Raw genomic sequence first — 21,866 nt, 5'->3', positions numbered from 1 at the left:
TGGTGGCGGTCGCTGCGGGGACCGCAGAAGTCTTGGTGCATCCGCATTCGTGGTCCCAGTACGTGACTGCCCCAGCCTTCGTGTCATATGTCGGAGAGGAACGAGAGACAGCTAGCATTGTTATCGTTACGCTTCCCCGTCCTGACCAGCTAATGCCGCGTTGTCGGATACACGTATCTCAATGGCAGGCTGAAGCCGACAGAAGAAAACGCGTGGTTGGTACCCCTCCAATAGTGAGATTGTCCACCCAGACCACGTTGTCGTCGTCGTTGACCTTCACCACTGCGATGTGCCGGCAAAACCCGTCTCTTGCGAGATAGATACTACCTATGCGATAGCCCTCGTATCATGTGTCGGAGAGGAATGAGAGACAGCTAACATTGTCTTCGTTACGCTTCCACATCCTGACCGACCGTCTCGTCGTCGTTAACCTTCACCACTGCGCTTTGGCAGCGAATCCCGTCTCTTGCGCGATAGATACTACCTATCCGGTAGCCTTCTTACCATGTGTCGAAGAGGAATGAGACACCCAGCATTGCTATTAGATGGATGCATTTTTCTTCCTCGAACAATCGCCACTTCTTGCCCTCGGCCTGGGGCTCCTTTCTCGCCGCCGCAACAACGCTGGCGGGTGGAGGGAACGGGAGAAAAGAGCTGCTCTCTGGTGTGTGTCATCGTTACGCCTCCACGTCCTGACTAGCATTGTCATCGTTACTCTTCCACGCCCTGACCAGCCAAGGCAGCGCTGTCAGATGTACCCGTACACGGATGATTTCCCTGATTTCCTGATCGCATGATACCATCGCACTGCGCTGCCGCTGCCACTGCCACATCCCGTGAGATAGAGTGAAGCAATGCAATATCGCAGATGTGATTCACCGCCAACTACTCGTATCATGACAGCGTCCATCGTATGTATGTACGTGCCGTGCCGTGCCGTGTTCAATGCTTTGGCGGCCGGCATGGAGCATCTCCGACGACGAGCAGAGGCAGCACTGCTACCTAAACCTTTGGCAGCCGACATGGAGAACGGCAAGGATCCCGTCGGAACCAATCCTTAGGCCCTAAGGCCTTTGCAGTAGCAGTACTCCGTGCTGCCTTTGCTCGTCGTCGCGAACGCCTCTATGCTACATAGATGCTAGGAGTAAGAACGGACTGTCATGCATGCTACATCCTCCATCCTCCGAGGCAGACTTGGTATGCTCTTGCGGCCTGTCCTTCACCATCACCTCTCCCACTCGGTTACTTGGTCAGTGTCAGGCGGTTTCACTGGTGTGGTCTGTACAAACATGCTTCTTATCGAAGACCATTAGCTTGCCCGAAGACAACGATGCTGAAATGCACAGAACGCAATCTCATATTCTGCCGTGATATTGTTCTGACCTATATTCCTACCCATTCCATCCTGCAGTGTTGGTACATCCGCAGAAGCAGCTTGGACGTCCGGAGAACACTGCTTCTTTTCAATCGCACAACCACAGTTGTTTGCACAACCATATCGTTTGAACAACCATCCTCTCCCAACCATTCCGTGAAGCCTGGTACTGCTCAAACACAAAGATACATCCCATGTCCGGTTTTGCGTGCCTCATCAATCACGTTGGTCCTAGGCATTCATCATTTGGCATTATACTTGTCGTTGAAAGCATTCACAGCTAGAATCGGTCAGTCTTCTTTGCTCGTTTGACAGTCTATGTTGACTTACCAATGGCAATTTGTTTGTACAGCCAGTTCCGACTGCCTTCATCTGTGACGGGAATGAACGGCCCATTTGCTCCTCCCTTGAGTCCAATGCTGATACCTGTTCTCTCCTTGCTAATTGTTTGCACATCTGTCAACATGACGTCCCACTCCATGCGAAGCTTCTTGGTCCGAATCAAGAGCAGCCGGCCGTATGTTACGACGACCATCATATCTCGGCCTTCCAGCTCCAAGTGTGCAATGTAGTCCTCATTGAAGTACTTGCCATCATCCGAGGTCTTGAGCCAAAACTGTCCCAAGGCTTCGCGTTGGGAATACGGTCGAACAATGCCATCCATCCCGATAAACCGACTCAACCGCACACGGTCAAGACCCTCGGCATCAAAGACTGTGGTGGTGTTGCGCACCCCTTCGGCTACATTGGATGCCAGATCGAAAGCGCCAATTGCTGGCTTTGTAGCAAGACCAAGCATACCCTTCCCAACACCTTTGACGAACCCAAGGGCACCTTCTCTCTCTGCCCCTTCCAATGGGTGCCGTGCCAGCCCACCGATTCCGCTCGCCAGACTTGATGCGAAGGCATTTCCACCGGACGTAACGCCGTATAGGGCATGCTTGGGACGATTCCGGCTCTTCGACATGCGTCTCTGGTCCTGGAATTCCTTGTCCATCGTCGCTGCTGCGAGACCCTTGGACATGGAACCGGTGAACTTGGCCATGCTGTCGCTCAGCCCGAAGACCGATTTCTTGACGAAGCTACTAGCTCCTTTGGCGATACCAATTCCTAATTCCTGAGGCCGGTCCGTCATCACCAGCCCTTGATATGGTTCGTAGAAGATGTCGGCCACGCCCGAACTGACGCTATTGAAGAGCCCGACGGGATTGCCTAAGAAGTCTGCTGAACCCAGAATCATGTGAACTTGACGCAGCACCTCTTGAGTGTAGTGGTTTTGAATGTTTGACATGAGAGCCGGCACCGAGATCCTGGCGTTTTCCAGCATAAGCGCATTCAGCTTGATGGGAGCATCGTTGACGTTGCCGATCGACATGGTCATGACATTCACGAAGAACATCAACGGACTGTTCACGAAGGTGTCTTCGGCGTTGATGCGCTCGGTTCTGACAAACGACAAATCCAGCTGGATCGGTTGAAGATGGAGCAGCTCAAAGTAGACGTCCTGTCCTTGCTCCTCCCTGGTAGGTTCCGGTACATCTAGATCCTCGTCGCATAGCTTGCCTTCCTTCTCCTCCGCCCACGAGGCTCCAGGAACCTTCAAGAAGTCAAGCATGGCGAAAATGAAGTCTTCATCCAGCTCAACCGTGATCTGCTGAAGAAGGAGCGTCGCGTACTTGACATAGAGCACGCCATAAGAGTCGTCTTTGACGCGAGTAAGCATGGTATGGAAGATGGGATGTGCTTCCATTTCCTTGCCAGTCTTCGGGACCACGCTGGGATATAAGAGGATGGGGAAGATGCCACCGTACAGTTGATTGTCGATCTGAATCCACTTGATCGTGGAGCTGACCGTCTGATACAGTCTCGAATCCCCATACTTGAGCTCGATCTCGCGGAAGGTCAGATACATGAGTTCCTTGAGGTTGCTGTTGATGAGCGAGATGCCGATACCAGCAAAGTGCAGTTCAGCCTTGAAGCTGACCTCAGATTCGATTTGCTTGACCTCGAAACCTTGGTTGACACTGGTTTGTGAAGCTGTGCTCTGCCCCGTCTTCTGCTTGTACAAGGATCTTGAAGGCTTGTAGTTGGACAGCACCAGTGTTTGCGTCGGGCCATCTGCGACAATGTTGACATCAATGACTTTCGCAGGCCCTCCAGGTTGGTCCGACGGCAACTTGATGGGGATCAAGTTGCCGATCTCCACTAACTTCACATATCGTTCTCTTCCACGAGCGGTGAGGACCAGTTCTTTGTTCTTGGAAGCAGGGTAGTCCCAAGCATAAGGCATGATACTCCGGGGTGGGAGTTTATACCGAATGGGCTTCCATCCACTACCCTTGTCTTCTTCTTCCTCTTCATCTTCCGCGATGTTTGGATTCGCTTGGAAGAACAAGAATTCGGTATCGCTTTCGTTGCGCATGGAAAAGGGCCAGTGTTTGGTCTCAATACTGAAATGCAAGAACAATGTCGCATCTTCGAGGATGATTTCGACCCGGACGAGCCTCTGTCTCTGGCCGTGTTTGGCAAGCTTGACATGTGTCATGCCAACGTTCGAGAGGTTGAATGGCGCCGACCAGTGGTTGTTAACACCTGGAAAGCACAAACACAATTGCTTCTCCGGGCATTGTCGCATGAAATAGATGGGCAGGAGCTCATTGTTCTTCACTCTCATCACCTCCGAAGATCCAGGTTCGCGCAACTCCAAATCTTCTCCGATCTTGTTCTTGAGCACAAAGCGTGGTGCCACGGTGATGACTTTCGTCAAACTGTACTTGCCCTCGCCCTCTGCCACGGATACGCCGACGTGGAGCTCTGATTTGGTGGACGAAGATGGCAAAACAACTTCGTAGGCACTACCGATCGCGTCGAAAGTCTGCGGCTTGCTCCATGTGGAATCGCCAATCTTCAGGAGAGATCGGTTTCTCCGGTCATCGGTGGCATAAGAATACAGCAATGGAAGAGCTTTGCCCTTGTCCGAGCTCATCTTTGCACCATGCGACGACACGGTTCTCGAAGAACCAAAGAGCACCTTGTTTTGCACCATCATGTCGAGTCCAGTCTTGTTGAGAACAAGGTAGGGGCTGTAGACGGACACCCTAAATGCACCTCCGCTGTCCTTGATGTTGGTATAGTGCAGCTTCAGCTTGAGATGCGCACCATTCTCGTCCTTCAGCTGTAAGGTTTTCTCGCGACGGAAGTCTTCTTGAGTGTCACTGTTAATGATCGCAAAATCACTCTGCTTGAAAGGATTGTCCTCCATCTCGACGCTGAGCAGAAGCAAATGTGAAAGTTCCACAACGTGGACGGGACTCACTCCCCCCTTGCGCAGAAAGTTTGTCCAGTCTTTCTTCGTGTTCCTGTCGTAGATCCTGTACTTGAAGTCGTAGGGTAGGAGATTCTGGACCTCGACCGGTGCCGATATCTGGATTCTCATGTAGGGATACTTCTTTGTGATGGGGTCCCTGGGGTCGTAAGATGCGTGCATCTGAAAGAAGAACGGAGGTGATCCATCGCCGCCATCGGACTGACAGGTCAGAGCTCTGGTGGACCTCTTGAGAAGATCTCTCCAGAGAAGGTGTTCGTTCGACCAACCATAACCGAAGCCTTGATCTGGACGGACCAAGAGCGCATGCACGTACGCCGCTCCAACTGGTGCAGGCTTTCCCTCGCCTGGGCGGATCTTCTCAATTTTGAGGAGGTTGCCGTCTTCCGGAGAGTAGACACCGACCTCGATGGGGATCTGGGTTTTGTTCTCCACGAGCAGCGGTGAGCGAAACGTGATGTACTTGACATTGTCGGCTCCCAGTCTCACTTCGACGAGCATCCGATGCTGCACATTCTCTTTTCGAGGCTTTAGATTGTACAGTGTTTCCCCTTCCCGTATGACGGGGATGCGGCCGATGCTATCGAAACCACTACCCTCGAGTTTGACACCCACCGACCCAGCATTACCTTCGGGTGACAGGCTCTGACGCATTGATTCTGCGTCCTCGAAACGCCATGGATATTCTTCTCCATCCTTGAGCTTGGCTGCAGCAGCATTGTCGCTCTTCTCGTCTGCCCAGACACTGAGATCGAAGCCGGTGTAGTTGCGGATGCGATATGGCGCGTCGGCCACCCGTGGCTTCGAGAGGATGTCCTCGTCCGTGGAGAGGAAGTCGAATGACTTGGAGGCGAGTGCTATGGTTGCCGACGTTACGGTAAGTTCCATTGTCTTGTGAGAATACAATTCGACAGACATCACTTCGGGTTGCAGTTGCTTGGACACATGAAAGCCCAGCTTCCAGGGCTCGATGAGAGGTTCCCATGCCGACTTGGAGAAGTTGTACACATTGATGAAGGTGTCCAACTTGGTGTCAGCTGTCAGGGCGCCGGACCAGTCACGAACATCGACGTCAAACTTCTTCACACTCCAGTCAAGGAGAGGAAGTTCATGAAGATCTCCGATCAAGACCACTCGCACACCGCCGAACTGCGCACTTAGTTCTTCTCTGCTCATGACGACCGATTTCTTCGGAGACTGCTTCGGCTCAGCCTTCGAGATGGACTTTGATCTCTTAGACCTTCTCGCGGTCGTGGTTGTCCTGCCCGCTATCGACTTGCGTCTCGTGGATGGAGCCTTGGAGGATGCTTTCATTTCCTTGAGCTTGCTTGGCTCAGAGTGTTCTTGTATCTTGGGCTGAGGCATTGTTGCTGACGCCTTGCCGACGATCTGCATCGCAAGCAGAATATCGCGCAAGGACAAACGCAGCACAAGTGGTTCCACATCGACATGAATGGACGTGAGAGAAGAGTCTCTGCCCAGAGTACGCCTGTCCATGGACATCTGAACGCTGAAATCATCCAAAATTCTCAGGCGGCTGGTCTCGAACTTATCCATTCGACACAAGAACATCCCGACCTTTGACACCTGCAAAGTTGTAGCATTTTGCTGGGACACAAGGATTTCCTTGGTCCCCAGTACAATGGCTTCAGTGTTGGAGATGGCCGGATTGGCGATGAGGATAACTTGGGCATCTACTATGTTGACCCGGAATGAAACACTCATCGAAGAATCCGTCTGTGGTTCGTCTGTCGTCGGTGTGGCTGTGGGAGAGTTCTCAGCTTCTGGTGTGCTCTGCTCGCTATCCGCGGACAAATCTTCCACTTCTGCGATCTGTGGAGATTCATCGGACTGCAACGCGGTGTTGGCAAATGTTTGCAGAGCGAAGACATAGTCCAGAGCAACAATTATGCGTGGACTATCGAGGGTGAGCATGACAATCATGTGTCTTTCAGCACCTCCCGACATCGACACGCTAGCCATGAACTGTTGTTGGACATCGGTATTGATCAATGACATGATCTTGCGGAATTTGTTGGACTCATTGGAGCGACTGTCCCGGATCGTGAACGAATGGATGAGAAGTTCGGCCTCTAATGCACCGTCGCTGACCATCCGTACTTTGACATCCGTCTCATTCATCGAGAATTTGGAGATGCTGGCGGCCTCCAAGTTTTCAATCGGCTCGTCGTCCGGTGCGAGGACGAGTTCCATACCGATCATTGGGGCTTTGAACACAAAGTTCAACTTGGTCCAAACCTCGTCGCCAGAACCAAGCTCTGGGCCTTGGAATGATGGAGCTAGATCCTTTGAGACCGTATCCTCTGATTGAACAGCCTTAGCAGGCTCTGTTGTCGAATCCGGCAATTCGTTGGCAATCTCCTCCTCAGATTCTTCTTCCGGCGTGAACGCAGCGGGGATACTCTTGGAGAGCTCCAAGAGGAACTTGAACTGCGTCTGCGAGGCTCTCAGATTGATGGGAGACATCTTACCATCGATTTCGAGGTCTGGTCTCTCGAGACCTGCTTGGTGTTCCAGGTACCGAACTTTGAAATCCAGGTCCACTCCATCGATCATTTCGAGCTCTTGAGACATTCCATTGTCGTAGTGGAACTCTGTTGTCAAACGGACGTGTCTGATGCCCGCTGATAGCTTATTGACAAGAGGTCCGCCCTTTTGTCCTTGCACTCCGACAAATCTGTTCTTTGCATAGATCTCACCGAGATAGGCCGTCAGAAGGTCCCGGGGACGGTCATCGATCATTGCCCGCGGGAAGACAACAATTGGAGTCTTGATTACCACATCAATGTGCATTTTCTGTGCACTTTGCTGAACTTGAGTGGCTTGGTTAGCGGCAGCTTGTCGGGCAGCATTGAAGATAGCCTGCATCTTGCCAAATTTGACACCGAACTCCATGATCTTTCGGAACGGTTCTTCCATGAAGTTGACTTTGATAGAGCCAGAACGGAGATAGATCCCAGAGTCATACCCTGGGTAGTCACTTCGAGAGGAATCGTACGTCTGATACTTGAAATCTGCCAGGTCATCTCCTTCGATTGCGACAAGTCGGCGCAGAGACGAGTCCTCAGGTGCTCCTTGGTTGATATCATCGACCAGAGATAGGCTGCCCAGTCTTGTTTTGACCTGCATGGTACCGGCATCAAGAAAGATTCCGACATCGCCAGAATTCAAAGAAAGTGTCGCGAGCCGCACCCCATCGTTGTTCAGGATGAGTGCAATGCTGGTCAATTGAGCCTTGATCCTGATTTTCTCCGCCTGTGGTGGGTCTTGTGGATTCTCAACCAGATCTTCTGCTTCTGGCTCGTTTCTCTTCTCTTCCACCGAACCGGGTTGCTCTTGGCCGGATCCAGCAAATGTGCTAAGCACAAAGTCCAGCAGTGTCAGAAGCGTCCGTCTCGTTACAATAACATTGATCGTGGACATCGAGACGTCGAGGTTGGTGGCAATGCCCTCATAAGTGGACTTGAACTCTGGAGACTCGGGCTTGACCTTGACGAATTTGATATTGAACAAGTCCTTGCCCTCCTCCGCTTTGAAGCCTTTGGAAGAAATGATCTGCTTGAACTCTGGGATCGGATCCTCTTCAATATGGTCGTCGACGGTTAAAGCCCGGAGGAGCACCTCTGCCACCATGTCGTATGGGCGGAGGTAGAAACTAAAGAAGAAATGTTCTGCGACCAGTTCCACCAACAACTGGTCCGGCTTTTCACCGTCCGGATCTGCCTTGTAAAGAGAAGCCTGCAGTTTTTCCACAGTGAAATTGATTTCGAAATTGCGCTGATGGATATTCGCCGGTGTTTCGGGCTTGTCAACTGGCTTGGACACTGCATCTTCGGAATCCGAGTCAGGCTCGAGAATCGGCGCATTTCTGACCTCCAGCAGCTGCACTGATTTTCTTTTCGCTTTAGGATCGTCAACAGGTTTTCGTAGCTTCGGATCATCTACGCTGCCGGTTGGTTTGGGATCCTCGCTCTCGAACTTTGGAACCGCCACGTCCAGTAACCTCATCAGATTCTTGTACTTCTGGTCGGAAATGGAAACGTTCAGAACCGGCATCGTGCCAGAGATGCGTATCTTTGTGATATCTGTAGCCTTGGGGACGATGGAATTCTCCAGCAGGAAGGCCATGTTGATCCGATCGATGATGTGCATGTTTTTGGACTGGTCCGGGTGTTCCAATTGCGCCCGTGTTGCCTGGATGCCGGGTCCAATGAGGACTTGCGTGGAATCCAGCTGGAGATGAAACTTGTCGTACATCAGTGCTTCCAACTGTTTGATATCCTTCTCGGTGTATTGCTGCTTCTGCTTGGCGTGGATGTCCCGCATTGTCTCCTTGTCGACCAGTTCGCTGTTAAGACTCACGTGTCCAGCATCCACGATCATGCAAAGAGTGCTCTCTTTCGTGATGCTCTCTGGAATGATGAAAATAGGAGCCTGGATGTCGAGATTTGCGTTGATGGTCTTGTGTTCCTCCAGGGCAAATTCAAGTCCGGCTCGTGTCTGTTGGCGAATTTCCTCGACGGTGGCTCCAGCAGTCTCCAGCAGCGCGCCGATCGATTCCATCTGACGCTCTGGCGGCTTGAAGAATTTGGCTATCTCCACCACGAACCGAGGGTTGTGGATGAGTTCGAGACTCCTCACCTTCAACATGATCTTGGTGTCTGCACTTTCGTCTAGGGGGTTGTTCTCGAAGATCAAATGGAAAAGACTGTCTTCTGTGCCATGGAGTTTGGATTGATCCTCGCCCGAGTCGCTTGTGCTCTCCAGGCCGTTCTCACCTTGGTCCTCAGGCAGATCATCTTTGGGCTGCTCCTCCATACCCTTGACCTTGACAATTTGCGGGAACAAGGTACCCTCGGTCGTACCATCGTACATACGAAAGCCGCCGAGGGACAAGTCAACCAACATGGAGTCCGGGCGTTGCAGGGCCTTTGCGCTGAAGTTATCAAAGACGAGCCGGAGGATCTCATTTTCTTTTCCGTGAGGATCTCGTTTCAATGTGAAACTGCCTGTTCTCAGACTCGACTCCAGCTGTAACTTGACGGTTTCTCGCGGCAAGCTGACACTGTCGGCGATGGCCTTTTTTTCATCCCAGTCAATGGCATTGTACAGCTCCTTAAGCTGTTCCTCAGTCATTCCTGCCTGGTCATCGCCCTGGGTATCTGCCGGCTTGGAACCCCAGACCCAAGCGGACCATGTTTGCTTTTGTGGCGCTTTCTTGACCCCGATGTTCTCCTTCCTCAACTGACTGCGAGCAAGCGACCTCCAGAACCGCAAGTCCTCGTAACTTGATGTGTACTCGATATCATTCAAATTCTTCGTCTCCTCGTCTGTCAATTTTTCTTCCCTCTTCTTCTTTTTAAAGAGATCGATGTATTTGAGCCTCGTGTCTCTGCGTTCTTTGAAATAATCCCAGGTCCATTTGCGATTGCGGTCGTGAATTCTGTTCAGAACCGAAGATCCAGCAAATTTGAGCCATGCTCTGGGATCCTCCTTGGGACTTGCTTCAGGCTGGTCCTTTTTGAACTCGTGATGGCGGACGAAATAATGCATGAGATCGACAAGCATCAAGGCATCGCGATACTGGTCTTCATCGAGGATAAAACCGAGCTCTTGGAACAAAAGACGAGCTTTTATTTTCGGTCGGTCGATTTTCCCACTTTTGTCCATTTCGATTCCAGCACGTCCGCTGACTGGCTTCAGGAGGTATTGTGAGTTCCCTGTGTCTTCTATGCCATCCTTGAATTTTTGGATCAGCTCGTCTTTGTCGATCTCCTGTGCATCTGCACCGACTTGTCCACCTTTGCCGGTCCCAAATAGGTCGGCGTCACTGTTCCAGTACAGGGCCAGGGAGTTCAGCACGGCGAGCTTGTGAGTGGTTCCGGATGAGGATTGGATGAAAGTTGGACGCCATTCCGAATCAGTACTCACAGCACTCATCTCCTTCAAGGTGAGACCCACGGCGAAGGGGTGACCCGGGGTGGCAATTGAATCTTCATACCGGATGTGAACATTTTTGATGCTGACTTGGAGATTGTCGACGATGGCCGTGGCCAAGCTCTGGGTGAAAGATTGGTTCTTTTGCTGCTCCTCAGGGCTCATGGCCTCGGTGTTGCGGTCCTTCAACAACTCGGCGCTCTCGAGTTTCTCTAGCTTGACAGCCACCGCCCGCTTTTCTTCCTCTTCCGCATCATAATCGTCCTCCTGCTTGGGCGCCGAGAGGAGGAAGACATCCTCGATGTTGACTTTGACAGGTTTTCCTCTGAGGTTGGACCAGGGTATTGAGAGGGTCAACTCTCCTAGCCGACCTTCCACGACATTGATCGGCAAATGTAGTTGATCAAGAGCCTCTCGCCGGAGCTCAAGATTTCGGAGCTTGACGTCACCGGACCAGATACCGACATTCAGCTGCTTGGGGTCGAAGTTCTTGACATACATGCCCAGAAAGCGATTGAGCAGGTTGGCGACCAGTCCTTCCAACATCTTGGCTAGTATTGGCCGTCACCCAGGCGGGGTAAGTTTTGACTATCACGACTGTCCGAACATGGGGATTGCAGAATTGAGAGAACCAATGCGCTCAGCAGAACTGAGCTAGCTATTGACGGTGAAAGAAAGGAAAAGAAGAGCACAAGCTTGGACCAGGGCAATGCCGCACTGCCCCTATCTGTGACAGGGGAGAGGGGAAGAAGGGAGCTGCGGTCGGAGCTGCACAAGTTGCGGAGCGGGCGGGAGCGACAGCGAGATAGGAATCTGCTGTGCCTCGGCGAAGAAGTCAAAGTCAAAGCGCTATGCCAAAGGCTGATCTCAACGGCCGATATCAATTGAAGGTGATATCTGGCAAGATGATGAGGAGAGTATGAGGTCAAAGTCTGCCTAACCTATCGAATTACGTCACCTTGACCAGCTTGTAGCGCTACCACGTGACAAGTTTCTCCCAATTCCAGTGCCAAGTCGGCCAACTTTCCTCACTTTTGACGGGTTCCAAAGCATGCGCACCACGTGCCGAGGTTTTCGCGACGCGCTGTTGTCGTGTCAATGCCGCGCCGCGACTACTATGACCAGCTTGTATCACGACCACGTGATAAGTATTTGACCACGTGACATGATGTTGGCAAGTCGGCCAACCTTCCTCACTTTTGACAGATCACAGCATCCCGTTTGTGATTGTCCGTGTTGTAGCTTTGTTTGTTCCTAACAGGTAGATACAAGACACAAGGACCTCCAGCTGAAAAAGACTCCGTGGTCATCTCTCTCTAATGGGGAAGGTCTAGCGATTCGCCTAGCTCTTAATCGCCCTGCTTCAAACGACCCCGCCTCTCCATCTTATTGCACGAGCACAAAAGACTTTGTGTCATATCTGCGAGGTAGATATTGTGCAGTATCCTCTCCTCGAATTTGGTCACATGATGCTGTCGCAGCATTCATTTCGACGAGATCACAACGGAGATTGTTACGAGACTCATGGCTCTACGACGCTGGCTTCGGGACACCTTCCTTGATGGCAAGAGTAGGGTCCGTAACCGCTCCCTGACACGCAGTCGAGTTTGAAGTGAGATACACAGGCTTCTTCAAGTCCTATCGCCCAACAACTTCTCCGAATCGAGAACCAACAACCTGCCGCTGAACTTGAAGGTGCAAGACCTCACGTGGTAAACATGTCAAACATGCCAACGCGATGTTTGCTGCAGTGGTTCATCGCCACCTGCGGCCCCTGACATGAAGCAGGCCTCTTTTTCACTCCGTTGCGCATGATAGCTTCCGTTGTGCAACGATCATGGACATGGTCATTGCTCGCAGTTCCTCCCGACTTCCAGGCATGAACACCATGTATCCCAATGCTGTTATTGCCATTGCCATTGCGAATCCATCCCAGTCATTGTTTCAACGTTCCTAGACCCTAAAAGCTTACGCAGGATGACAAGCGCTGTCGACCCTACGAGCACCGCGGTGCGATCGTGATACATCTGTCCCACATGGCGCACATTCCTCTCTGCCCCATTCGAAAAATCCCTCGAGCGCTCGTTACCGCCGACGCGGATCATGGTGTCCGTCCCGGCATCCTTCCTCTCGCTGCTCCATTCCCAGGGCGCTGAACGATCAGATATGATTTGAAATATTACAATTCCTTGCTGCCGGGGAAGCAGGAAGTCTGTGGGATTGATGAAATAGCGTTCTGGAAGAACTCCAAGAGAGTGATATATACGAAGTTGAACGAGAGCACATCACCGTCTCGGCTCGCATCCCAACAGTGCGAAGTTTATTGGCAACCCGAGAAGATGTTTCTCCGTCCTCACATGAGGCGAAGTCCTTCGGACAACCTGTCGATCTCCCGCCGCAAGTGGAATCACAATTAAGACGAAGGATAACAAGCCAAGGCAAGCTGCAAAAAGCTACGAGCATTTATATAATTGTGTCGGATGTCACAATACGCCGCGCACGAGAAGATCCTCATCCACACCGCTCTCCTTATCTCTGCCATCTTTCCCCCTGCCGTGGTTCTGCTGTACACTCTCTTCATCGACGGCTTCTTCTCCCATCACCGTCGCTCCACGCTCGCTCGGTCCAAATACAGCAGCCGTCCGAAGAGATGTCAGTGACACTAACCACCTTCAGCCAGACCTGCTTGTTACTCTGAGAAAATGTCAAGTTATTGTCGACCCTCAGGGTCCCACACTGTCGTCTCGGATCCCCGCGCGATAACGACCGGCAAGGGATGATAGTTGTGGCCCATATTCATGCCCGGTGTGGATGGCTTCACTAGATGATGAGACATGACACCACTATCGAAGCAAGTCAGATTCGCGTGCCCTCTTGTTCTCCCCAATAGCACGAATGTCTGGCAACACATGGGAGCTGAAGAGCCTCCTCTAGTACTTGTTCAATGACAGCACGGGCACTGCACGAATCCCCTTGGTCAAGGTCGTTGGCGATTGTCACAAGGTCTGTGTGGCCGGGGGACGTTCGAGGCGATGTTCAAACCCGAATTCGCACTTACCTTTTTGCGAAGCGGTCTCCGCTGACAGTCTGGCGGTCCGGTTCAGAAGCCTCTCTTTCTCTTCATCACCAACCATCATCCATGGCGGTCTGCTGTTTGCTGCAATTTCCTACGCATATCTTTCTGTCGTTGACCGCGTTGACGATCTGGCGTATAGTGCTTGGTTCACTCGGGTATGGACTCTGCAGGAGCTGATAGTATGTCACTCCCATACACACCGCAGGTCCCTCTGATCCGATTTGTCCGATGGGCACCGGACCCGATCGATCACTGCTTGCTCCCTTCCGCTTCTACAACCCGACAAAGGCCTACTGCGCCAGTTCCGTTCACCGCCTTGATTCGATCCTTGGCCTCGTCCTGCAGGATAGCGGTGTCATATAGTGACAATGCGGGAAAAGACAAGCACGAGAATGCAATGGGCTAATCGACGAGAGCGGAACGTGAAACAGATTTATACCGCCAGCGTGTGTCTTCCGACAGAGCCCTGTTGGGGAATGCAGAGTATATTCAGGTTGGCCACGCGGGCCGTCTAGCACCTCGGTGGCTTGAAAGTTGACATCCGCAAACAGGTATGCGTCCAGCAGCTATGGTTCCTTGATCCGGCCGCAGATCGACGAGCTGGAAAGAAAGGTTGTACCTGCCCACCGGAACAAGCTGGCTCTCGTCACAGTGCACAGGCGCATATTCCACTCTCTCAAAAGCCCATCTGATCCCGTCTCCATCCACTCAACCGCGCTGCCGAAGTGGAAGGTGATTTTGATCTCCCTTAGCTTGCTTCCTTCCAAGCCATCTCCCTTGTCGTCGACATCAAAGCGGAATACATCCTCCTCGTGGGAGCTTGCAGCCGCCTGGTCCTCCCTTCTTCGTCTAGTGCTACACCTATGACGCGACTGAAGAACCTGCTGCCACTGAGGAACCAGCTCCCGCCGCTGATACTCCTGCTGAAGAACGCGCCGCTGCTGAGAAACCAGATCCCACTGAAGAACCTGCTGCAGCCGAGGAAGCGGCCGCGACTGAAGAGCCCGCTCCTGCTGAAGAGACCCCCGCCGCTGATGCTGCTGAAGAACCGGCCGCGACTGAAGAGCCTCCCGCCACTGATGCTCCTGCCGAAGAACCGGCCGCGACTGAAGAGCCTCCTGCCGCTGATGCTCCTGCCGAAGAACCGGCCGCTGCTGAAGAACCAGCTCCTACTGAGGATCCGGCCGCGACTGAAGAACCTGCTGCCGCTGAAGAACCTGCTCCCGCCGCTGAAGAACCGGCCGCGACAGAAGAACCTGCTACGGCGGAAGAACTAGCTCCTACTGAGGAACCGGCCCTTGACAGCCAGATACGGAGTTGGTGTCAGGGTCGGGGTCGGTGTTGGTCTTATGTCGTGCTCGCGACAGGAAATATCACTACGCCGGGACAAGAATCATCCCTGCCCCTCCAGCTCCAGCTCCACCATTATCAGAGTAGAGCATCCTTTCGCCTTTTCGCAACGCTGAATCCGAACCCAAACCCACTTCCACCAGGCAACTGCCGATGCAAAAATATGGGCGCTGCCCTCCCAACTTGAAGTGCGATGGTATCACAAAGACCAAAGTACCCTGTCACTATCGTGCTTCCTACCGGGGGTGGCAAGTCTCTTCTGGCCATGCTGCCTGTTGTGCTCGAGACCGATGGGATCTCCATCTTCATCGCTCTATTCCGTGCGCTCGTGGACGACATGGTCCAACGCTTCGTCGCTGCGGGCGTCAACTGTCGAGAATGGAAGGCTACCGACGCCGTTCCCGCTCGTCTTCTCGTTGTCAATGCTGATATTGTCACCGACCTGGGTTTGTCACGGCGACACGAGGCTGGAGCAAGGGGGGGCAACTTCGTCGTGTCTTTGTTGACGAGTGCCATACCGTGTTCATGGACAGCCACTGGCGTCCGCAACTTGCCACCCGAGGGGCTCCCGGACTCGATCCAAAGCATGAAATGAGTCGCATCTATGCTAGATTGCTGGCTTCGATTCGATAGCAGCGAGGCTTGCTCGAGCTTAATAGCTCTGGTCTTGTGCAATTGCGGGCTGTGAACCAAGTTGGTCGAGGGAAAAGATAGCGGAAGAGGTGGAATGAAAGACGGCGGGTAGCAGAGGAGTCAAGAAAGATCCGGGGGTGGGGGAGGAAAGTTACGCAGCGTGTGCAGCTAAACAAGTAGCAGTGGTGGTGGTGGTGATGGTGGTGGTAGGAGGAGGACATGAGCAGTTGGCCAGTTTGCAATTTGGCAGCAGGAGGAGCAGAAGCCTGAAAGTGGCTTTAACATCTCTGTTCCATTGAGGCAAATGCCGGTGGACAGAAGAACCGCAGCGACAGCGATGGGAGCCACATACCACATAGCGAAAAGGCTCGCACAGAAGAAAGAGCCATGTCAAGACACGAGAAACAACAAAGCTGTTGATGTATCCTTGACAAATGACTGGTAGTTGATCTATCCTAGGGAGGGACAGTGCCAGAACAAGACGGCGCCACGTACTTCACATTGAGACACCGACACTGACGCTGACACCGGCGGACCTGAAGTGCGGTGACATGTGACGGCACACGAAGAGGATGGTCGGGTTGCGCTTTTTGGCAAACACAACTCCATGTGAGGCACCTTGGAGAGTTGTACAGTGGCTGGCCTGAGACGGGAAATATAGGGCAAGCTCCATGTCCGCGGTGGCAGCAAGATGTTTCGATTCCAGAATGGCAAGATCGAATCGAATCCCCTCTTCCTCCAGCGCAAGAACCCACATTCGATACGGAGTACCTTGCTGGCGGGCGATCAGGGCTGAAGATGAAAGACGAGAGGCTAGCTGTACGTGTTGGAGTTTCCTGGGCGGCCAGGTGCATTGTTCAAGTTCCTCCGCTCCGGACTCTTCGTCCCGGCCAGAACATGTCATTGTGTTGAGGGGAATTCTGGCACTTGAATATATTACCTGCCGAGCATAAGACTGTGTGGTCGCGAAGAGATGTGGTCGCAAAGAGATGTGGTGGTCATGTTGGTGTTCAAATCCGGTGAAATTGGTCGAGGTGGTCGGACAGAGTGTGAAGGTGCTCGCCACTGCTCAAGGCGGGGAATTTCCCTTTACTTGTCATGCTGCACTGCCGCGATGAGTTGACTAGGTCAAAATGGGGATTGGGATGGGCTGGATGGGCTAAGAGTAATCCGAAATTGGAGCGAAGATGATGGCTGTTTGTTCTGATGGTAGATTTCAGAAAGTGTGTTCTGTACGGAGTACTTGGGAGTGGTGAAGTACTACCGAGTACAGCGTAACAAGACAGACCAGACCTGGATTATCCTTTCCGGGGCCAGACGATGGCGCGTGAATTCTCAATAGTCAACCAGAATCGGCGAACCTTAGCTGGACCGCCGAAACCGATGCAGACACGTACAGGAGGCAGCGGAGACAGAGACAGAGACAGAGATGGGGGAATCCGATCACATCTAAAGAAAGGCAGTTACTAGGTAAGGTAGATCCAGCTGCTCGAGAGCTTGCGCCATGCCGACGCCGACGCCGACGCCAATGACAATGCCAGTGTAGTTCATTGTCGCGCATCGAGAGTAAAACGGAACAGGAAGAGGTGGAGGAAGACGTGTTCTGGCGAGCATGCATGCATTGCTAATGGAATGGAACGAGTAGACTTCCCATTCCAAGTAAACAATGACGCAACCATGCAGCGGGCAATGTTGTCCAAGGTCAGACATGCGAGCAGGTAGCAGTCGCATCGTTTAACCTAGAATCATCATGATCGAATTCAATGGGCGGTGATATCGCGCATGTCGGGATGAATGTCCTTGGACGGCCTCTCTACGGAGTACTCTTCCCATCCTTCTCCAAGAACATATTCGCACTCCGAGCACCAAGTTTGTGATCCCGACCCCAATTCCCAGTGCCGAATCTGTCTTGCTCCCGCTTGTGCATGCTTTTCTGCGTCGGCGATGGTGCCCACGGCCTTGATCAATTTGCTGCAGTTGTTGTAGACCAACGCTTTAAGTTGGCAAACTTGGTGCTCGGAGTGCACGCGACAAAGTGTCGGAAATGTTCCGTTCTCCCGCTCAAGAAATAACAACCAGAGGTGCCGCCGGCCAAGTTTCCCCATGAGCTCCCACAGAACTCACTCCTCTCGGCTGACTTTCCCCATATTCGGATTCGCAGCCGCGCTGCTTGCTGTTGTCGTGTCAAGCAAGACAGACCGCACCTGCGCACCTGCGACTCATGTCCTACAGAGCGTCCATCTTTCAGGCTCGCGCTCCTGATTAGATTGGCCAAGCATACCTCGGCTCAGCTCGGCTCAGCCTTGGCCTTGCATGTGGCGACCGGAGATCTCGTGGCGACCGTTAGCCTTCTACCATGTCGCCGCGCCGCCCCAGTTAGCCAGGCATGGTTCGAATCACCACCTGGAATGTCAACGGCATTCGCAATCCCTTTGGCTACCAGCCATGGAGAGACAAGAGGACTTTCGAGGCCATGTTTGACACTCTCGAGGCCGACATCGTCGTGTTCCAAGAAACAAAGATCCAGAGGAAAGACCTTCGAGATGATATGGTTCTGGTACCTGGATGGGACAACTACTGGAGTCTCCCCAAGCACAAGAAAGGTAGGAATGAGGTCAATCCCATGTCAGGGCGGTCTGACCATGACAGGATACTCGGGCGTCGTCGTCTACACTCGAAATGCCACCTGCGCCCCCATCAAGGCTGAAGAAGGCATCACCGGTATCCTGACGCCTCCAAACTCCAGCACCAGTTTTCGAGACCTGCCAGTCGAAGAACAAATTGGCGGATATCCAAGCTTCGAGCAATTGTCAACATCTGATTACGATCCTGCGACCCTCGACGCCGAAGGTCGATGTGTCATCCTCGAATTTCCCGCCTTCGTCCTCATCGGTACTTACTGTCCTGCGGAGCGAGATGAGACTCGAACCCACTATCGCACGAGTTTCCTCAACGTCCTCGATGCCAGAATCCGGAACCTGGTCAAGATGGGAAAGAGGGTGGTATGGACAGGGGACATGAACATATCGCGAGAACAGATTGACACAGCCGCCGCTGAGGACAGCATGAGAAAAAACGGCGTTGACGCTGCAGAATGGATATCGACTCCGGCGAGGCGGATGCTGAATCAGTTGCTCGTCGGCGGCCAGGTCTTTGGCGAAAGAGACCACGGAAGAGAGACACCAGTCATGTGGGACGTGTGCCGCGCATTCCATGAAGGTCGCAGAGGGATGTACACGTGTTGGGAGACCAAAGTCAATGCGAGGCCTGGCAACTATGGCGCCAGGATTGACTACATCATCTGCAGCCATGACATGAAGGAGTGGTGGAGTGATTCCAACATCCAAGAAGGTCTCTTGGGCTCGGATCACTGTCCAGTGTATGCTGTGCTGAAAGACAAAGTCATGGTGGATGGGAAAGAGGCGCACATGCTAGACCTGCTCAATCCGCCTGGCATGTTTGAGAATGGCGTGCGCCAACAACCATGGTCGACCAAATGCTTGCTGGCCTTGTCGGGGAAATTGATTCCAGAGTTTGACAAGAGACAAAGCATTCGCGATATGTTCACGAGAAAGCCGACCCTGCCAAAGTCAAGAAGCACGATCGATGACGATGCGGACAAGCAGGTGGGAACGTCGCAATCATCACTCACTGCAACAGCTGTTGAGTCAGCGACAACATCAGCTGAGACCGACGACCGTGCTGCTTCGTCGCGATTGTCGTCGATCCCATTACCATCGAAACCAACCAACGGCAAACGCACTGCAAAGGCGATCGAGAACCTTCCCTCGACGAAACGCAGCAAGTCAGCATCGCAGTCAACGTCAATCACCGTCGGCAAAGGCCAGCAAAGCCTAAAGGGATTCTTCTCGGCGAAAGCCCCTTCGAGTAAGATCAAGGAAGAACCACAGGTGAAATCCACGGAAGCACAGCACGCCATTCATCCGGCACCCACCGTTTCGATGGAAGACTCGCCCGATGCATACAGGTCAAGACCAAGCTCCACGGCAATGGCAGACGACGACAGTACCAGGACGGGAATGGGAGCTGTCGACAGTACCAGGACGAGAATAGGAGCTATCGACAGTACCAGGACGGAAATGGCAGCAGTCGACAGTACCAAGACGGCAATGGCGGACGACGACAGGACCAAGACGGAATCGGCAGCTGTCGACAGTACCAAGACGGAAACGGCAGCTGATGGCGTGGAAGCCGGGGATATCATCTCGCCCGCCAAAACAAAACAATCGTGGGGAAAGCTGTTCTCCAGGCCGGTCGCTCCCAAGTGCGAACACGATGAACCGTGCAAGATCATGGTGACCAAGAAGGCCGGCGTGAATTGTGGCCGGTCATTCTGGATGTGCAATCGACCACTGGGACCGAGCGGGAAACAGGAGAAAGGGACGCAGTGGAGGTGTAACATGTTCATATGGGCTAGCGATTGGGACACTCATACACCTCAAGATCAATAATCATCACAGGGTCTTCTTACTCCTTGGTTCAGTCCACCCCGCGTAGCCATCCCTCGTTTGTCGCCTGCACTCACCACCAAGTTGTTGTAACTTCCCCTTAGCCCGCACCTATACCTAAGGTGCCTGACACCTGACACCTGACATCTTGGGGTAAGAGCCGTGGCTGAGGCTAAGGGGCCCCTAAGCCGTGGCCTCTTACTGAAGGGACCGAGCGGGAAACAGGAGAAAGGGGTAGTGGAGGTGCAACATGTTCATATGGGCTAGCGATTGGGACACTCAAACACCTATGCCAGATCAATAATAATCATCAGAACTGCAATCTCCTCCATCGACCGGCCCATCATTGCCTTGTTCCTCCTGTTCCCTGACCCGAACAGTACCAGCTACCGGACCAGGAGCTTCGCCCTCGTTCTCTACCCCTACCTCTTCCCCGTCCTCACCGTCTATCCAATTTCCATTCTCATCGATAAATTCATACATATTCTCTGCCGTAATCTAACCGCCGCTCCCGGGTACTGTGGGCGGCAGGCCTCCGTCTGCCACCACCGTCTTCTTCATCTCTGGATTTTACCGGGTCTGGATGCAAGTTTGAGAAATTCGACAATACGGTGAACAAGGCCGTGACAGGGGTTTGTTCTGGCCTGTGTGTTGTGTTATTGTGTCTAGCTAAGAGCTACTTATAGTATCTATAGGGCGCTATGGCCTCATGTATGTACATGCTGTCGCAGCCCTCTCATCAGTCTATCAGCTCACTGGGCTAGCCTTAGGCCCAGGAGGTAGGTACCTGTACTTTTTTAGGATCACTCCTGGAGATATTCAATCATTCGGGTCTTTGATGACGCAGCCTTCAATGGGGGAGGGAGACTGCCCTGACAAGCCCATCCCATCTCTTTACTCAACCGAGACAAGCATACAGCGTTGCTATCAGGAGTTATTCAGTGACAGTTCTCAAGAGATGTCGGTACATGTATCTACGATACTAGCCCTTATCTTCCTGGCCACTTAGGTCCTCCTACTCCTCCTATTAATGTCTATAAGCATCACCCTCCTCATCATCAATGTCCATGAGCTTCAGCTCTGACACCTACAGCTCAGGCATCTCCGGTACCTGAAAGGGGTCCCTTATAAGACATTTAGGGCTTAGGGGGCCTTTCAGGATCTTAGTTAGGTACTTGGAGTCTTCTCCCTAGGGCCTACAGAGCCTGGAACACCTGGGCATTGTTCTCGGCACTTGCGTACCTCTCATGAATGCTCAATGTCCTCATACACCTTAGGTACGTAAGACCAAGGGACACTCATACACCTACCTAAGTACATGTATGTAAGATCAATAATCATCGGAGCGTCCCTTTGCCTACCTGCAAGGACCGTAATTATACTTCGTACCAGTGATTAGAATTGTCTTCCTCTCTGTCCAAGACATACGCTCTCTGCCACCACTGCTCGTGCGCATGTCTCAACGACATCATCATCATCATTTTGCCCACTCTTGTCACCTACTTGTTAACCCCCTGGCCGATTCCCTCGCTCAACTACGAGCGCAGGTCATCGGCGTTGAATGCTCCAGTCCCCACCATCGTAGCCTGATGTAGAGGCCCTGCCTCCTGTGGCAGTCGATCCTGGCCTTGAAGTCAGCCACACCTATTACAACTCTTCACACTTGACTGCAGGTGGCTA

General features: G+C 52.7%; 4 protein-coding genes across 4 annotated transcripts; 3 read left to right on the top strand and 1 right to left on the bottom strand.

Moving 5' to 3' along the window:
• Positions 1-1,691: 1,691 nt before the first annotated feature.
• A1O3_06097 (uncharacterized protein) lies at positions 1,692-11,204 on the bottom strand (the record flags this gene model as incomplete). Its single annotated transcript, XM_007736217.1, has 1 exon — positions 1,692-11,204. The coding sequence occupies one exon, from the start codon at positions 11,202-11,204 to the stop codon at positions 1,692-1,694; it is 9,513 nt and encodes a 3,170-aa protein (XP_007734407.1).
• Positions 11,205-14,597: 3,393 nt separating this feature from the next.
• On the top strand, positions 14,598-15,011 carry A1O3_06096 (uncharacterized protein; the record flags this gene model as incomplete). Its single annotated transcript, XM_007736216.1, has 1 exon — positions 14,598-15,011. The coding sequence occupies one exon, from the start codon at positions 14,598-14,600 to the stop codon at positions 15,009-15,011; it is 414 nt and encodes a 137-aa protein (XP_007734406.1).
• Positions 15,012-15,349: 338 nt separating this feature from the next.
• A1O3_06095 (uncharacterized protein) lies at positions 15,350-15,679 on the top strand (the record flags this gene model as incomplete). Its single annotated transcript, XM_007736215.1, has 1 exon — positions 15,350-15,679. The coding sequence occupies one exon, from the start codon at positions 15,350-15,352 to the stop codon at positions 15,677-15,679; it is 330 nt and encodes a 109-aa protein (XP_007734405.1).
• A 2,424-nt stretch (positions 15,680-18,103) lies between these two features.
• On the top strand, positions 18,104-20,189 carry A1O3_06094 (AP endonuclease 2; the record flags this gene model as incomplete). The annotated part of the gene is made up of 2 exons (XM_007736214.1): positions 18,104-18,320; positions 18,367-20,189. 2 exons carry the CDS (start codon positions 18,104-18,106, stop codon positions 20,187-20,189), a joined length of 2,040 nt encoding a protein of 679 aa, XP_007734404.1.
• Between the last annotated feature and the right edge of the window lie 1,677 nt (positions 20,190-21,866).

Source organism: Capronia epimyces, assembly GCF_000585565.1.
Source record: "Capronia epimyces CBS 606.96 chromosome Unknown aczIQ-supercont1.5, whole genome shotgun sequence".
Taxonomy (NCBI): domain Eukaryota; kingdom Fungi; phylum Ascomycota; class Eurotiomycetes; order Chaetothyriales; family Herpotrichiellaceae; genus Capronia; species Capronia epimyces.
This window is presented reverse-complemented; position numbering and strand designations above follow the sequence as displayed.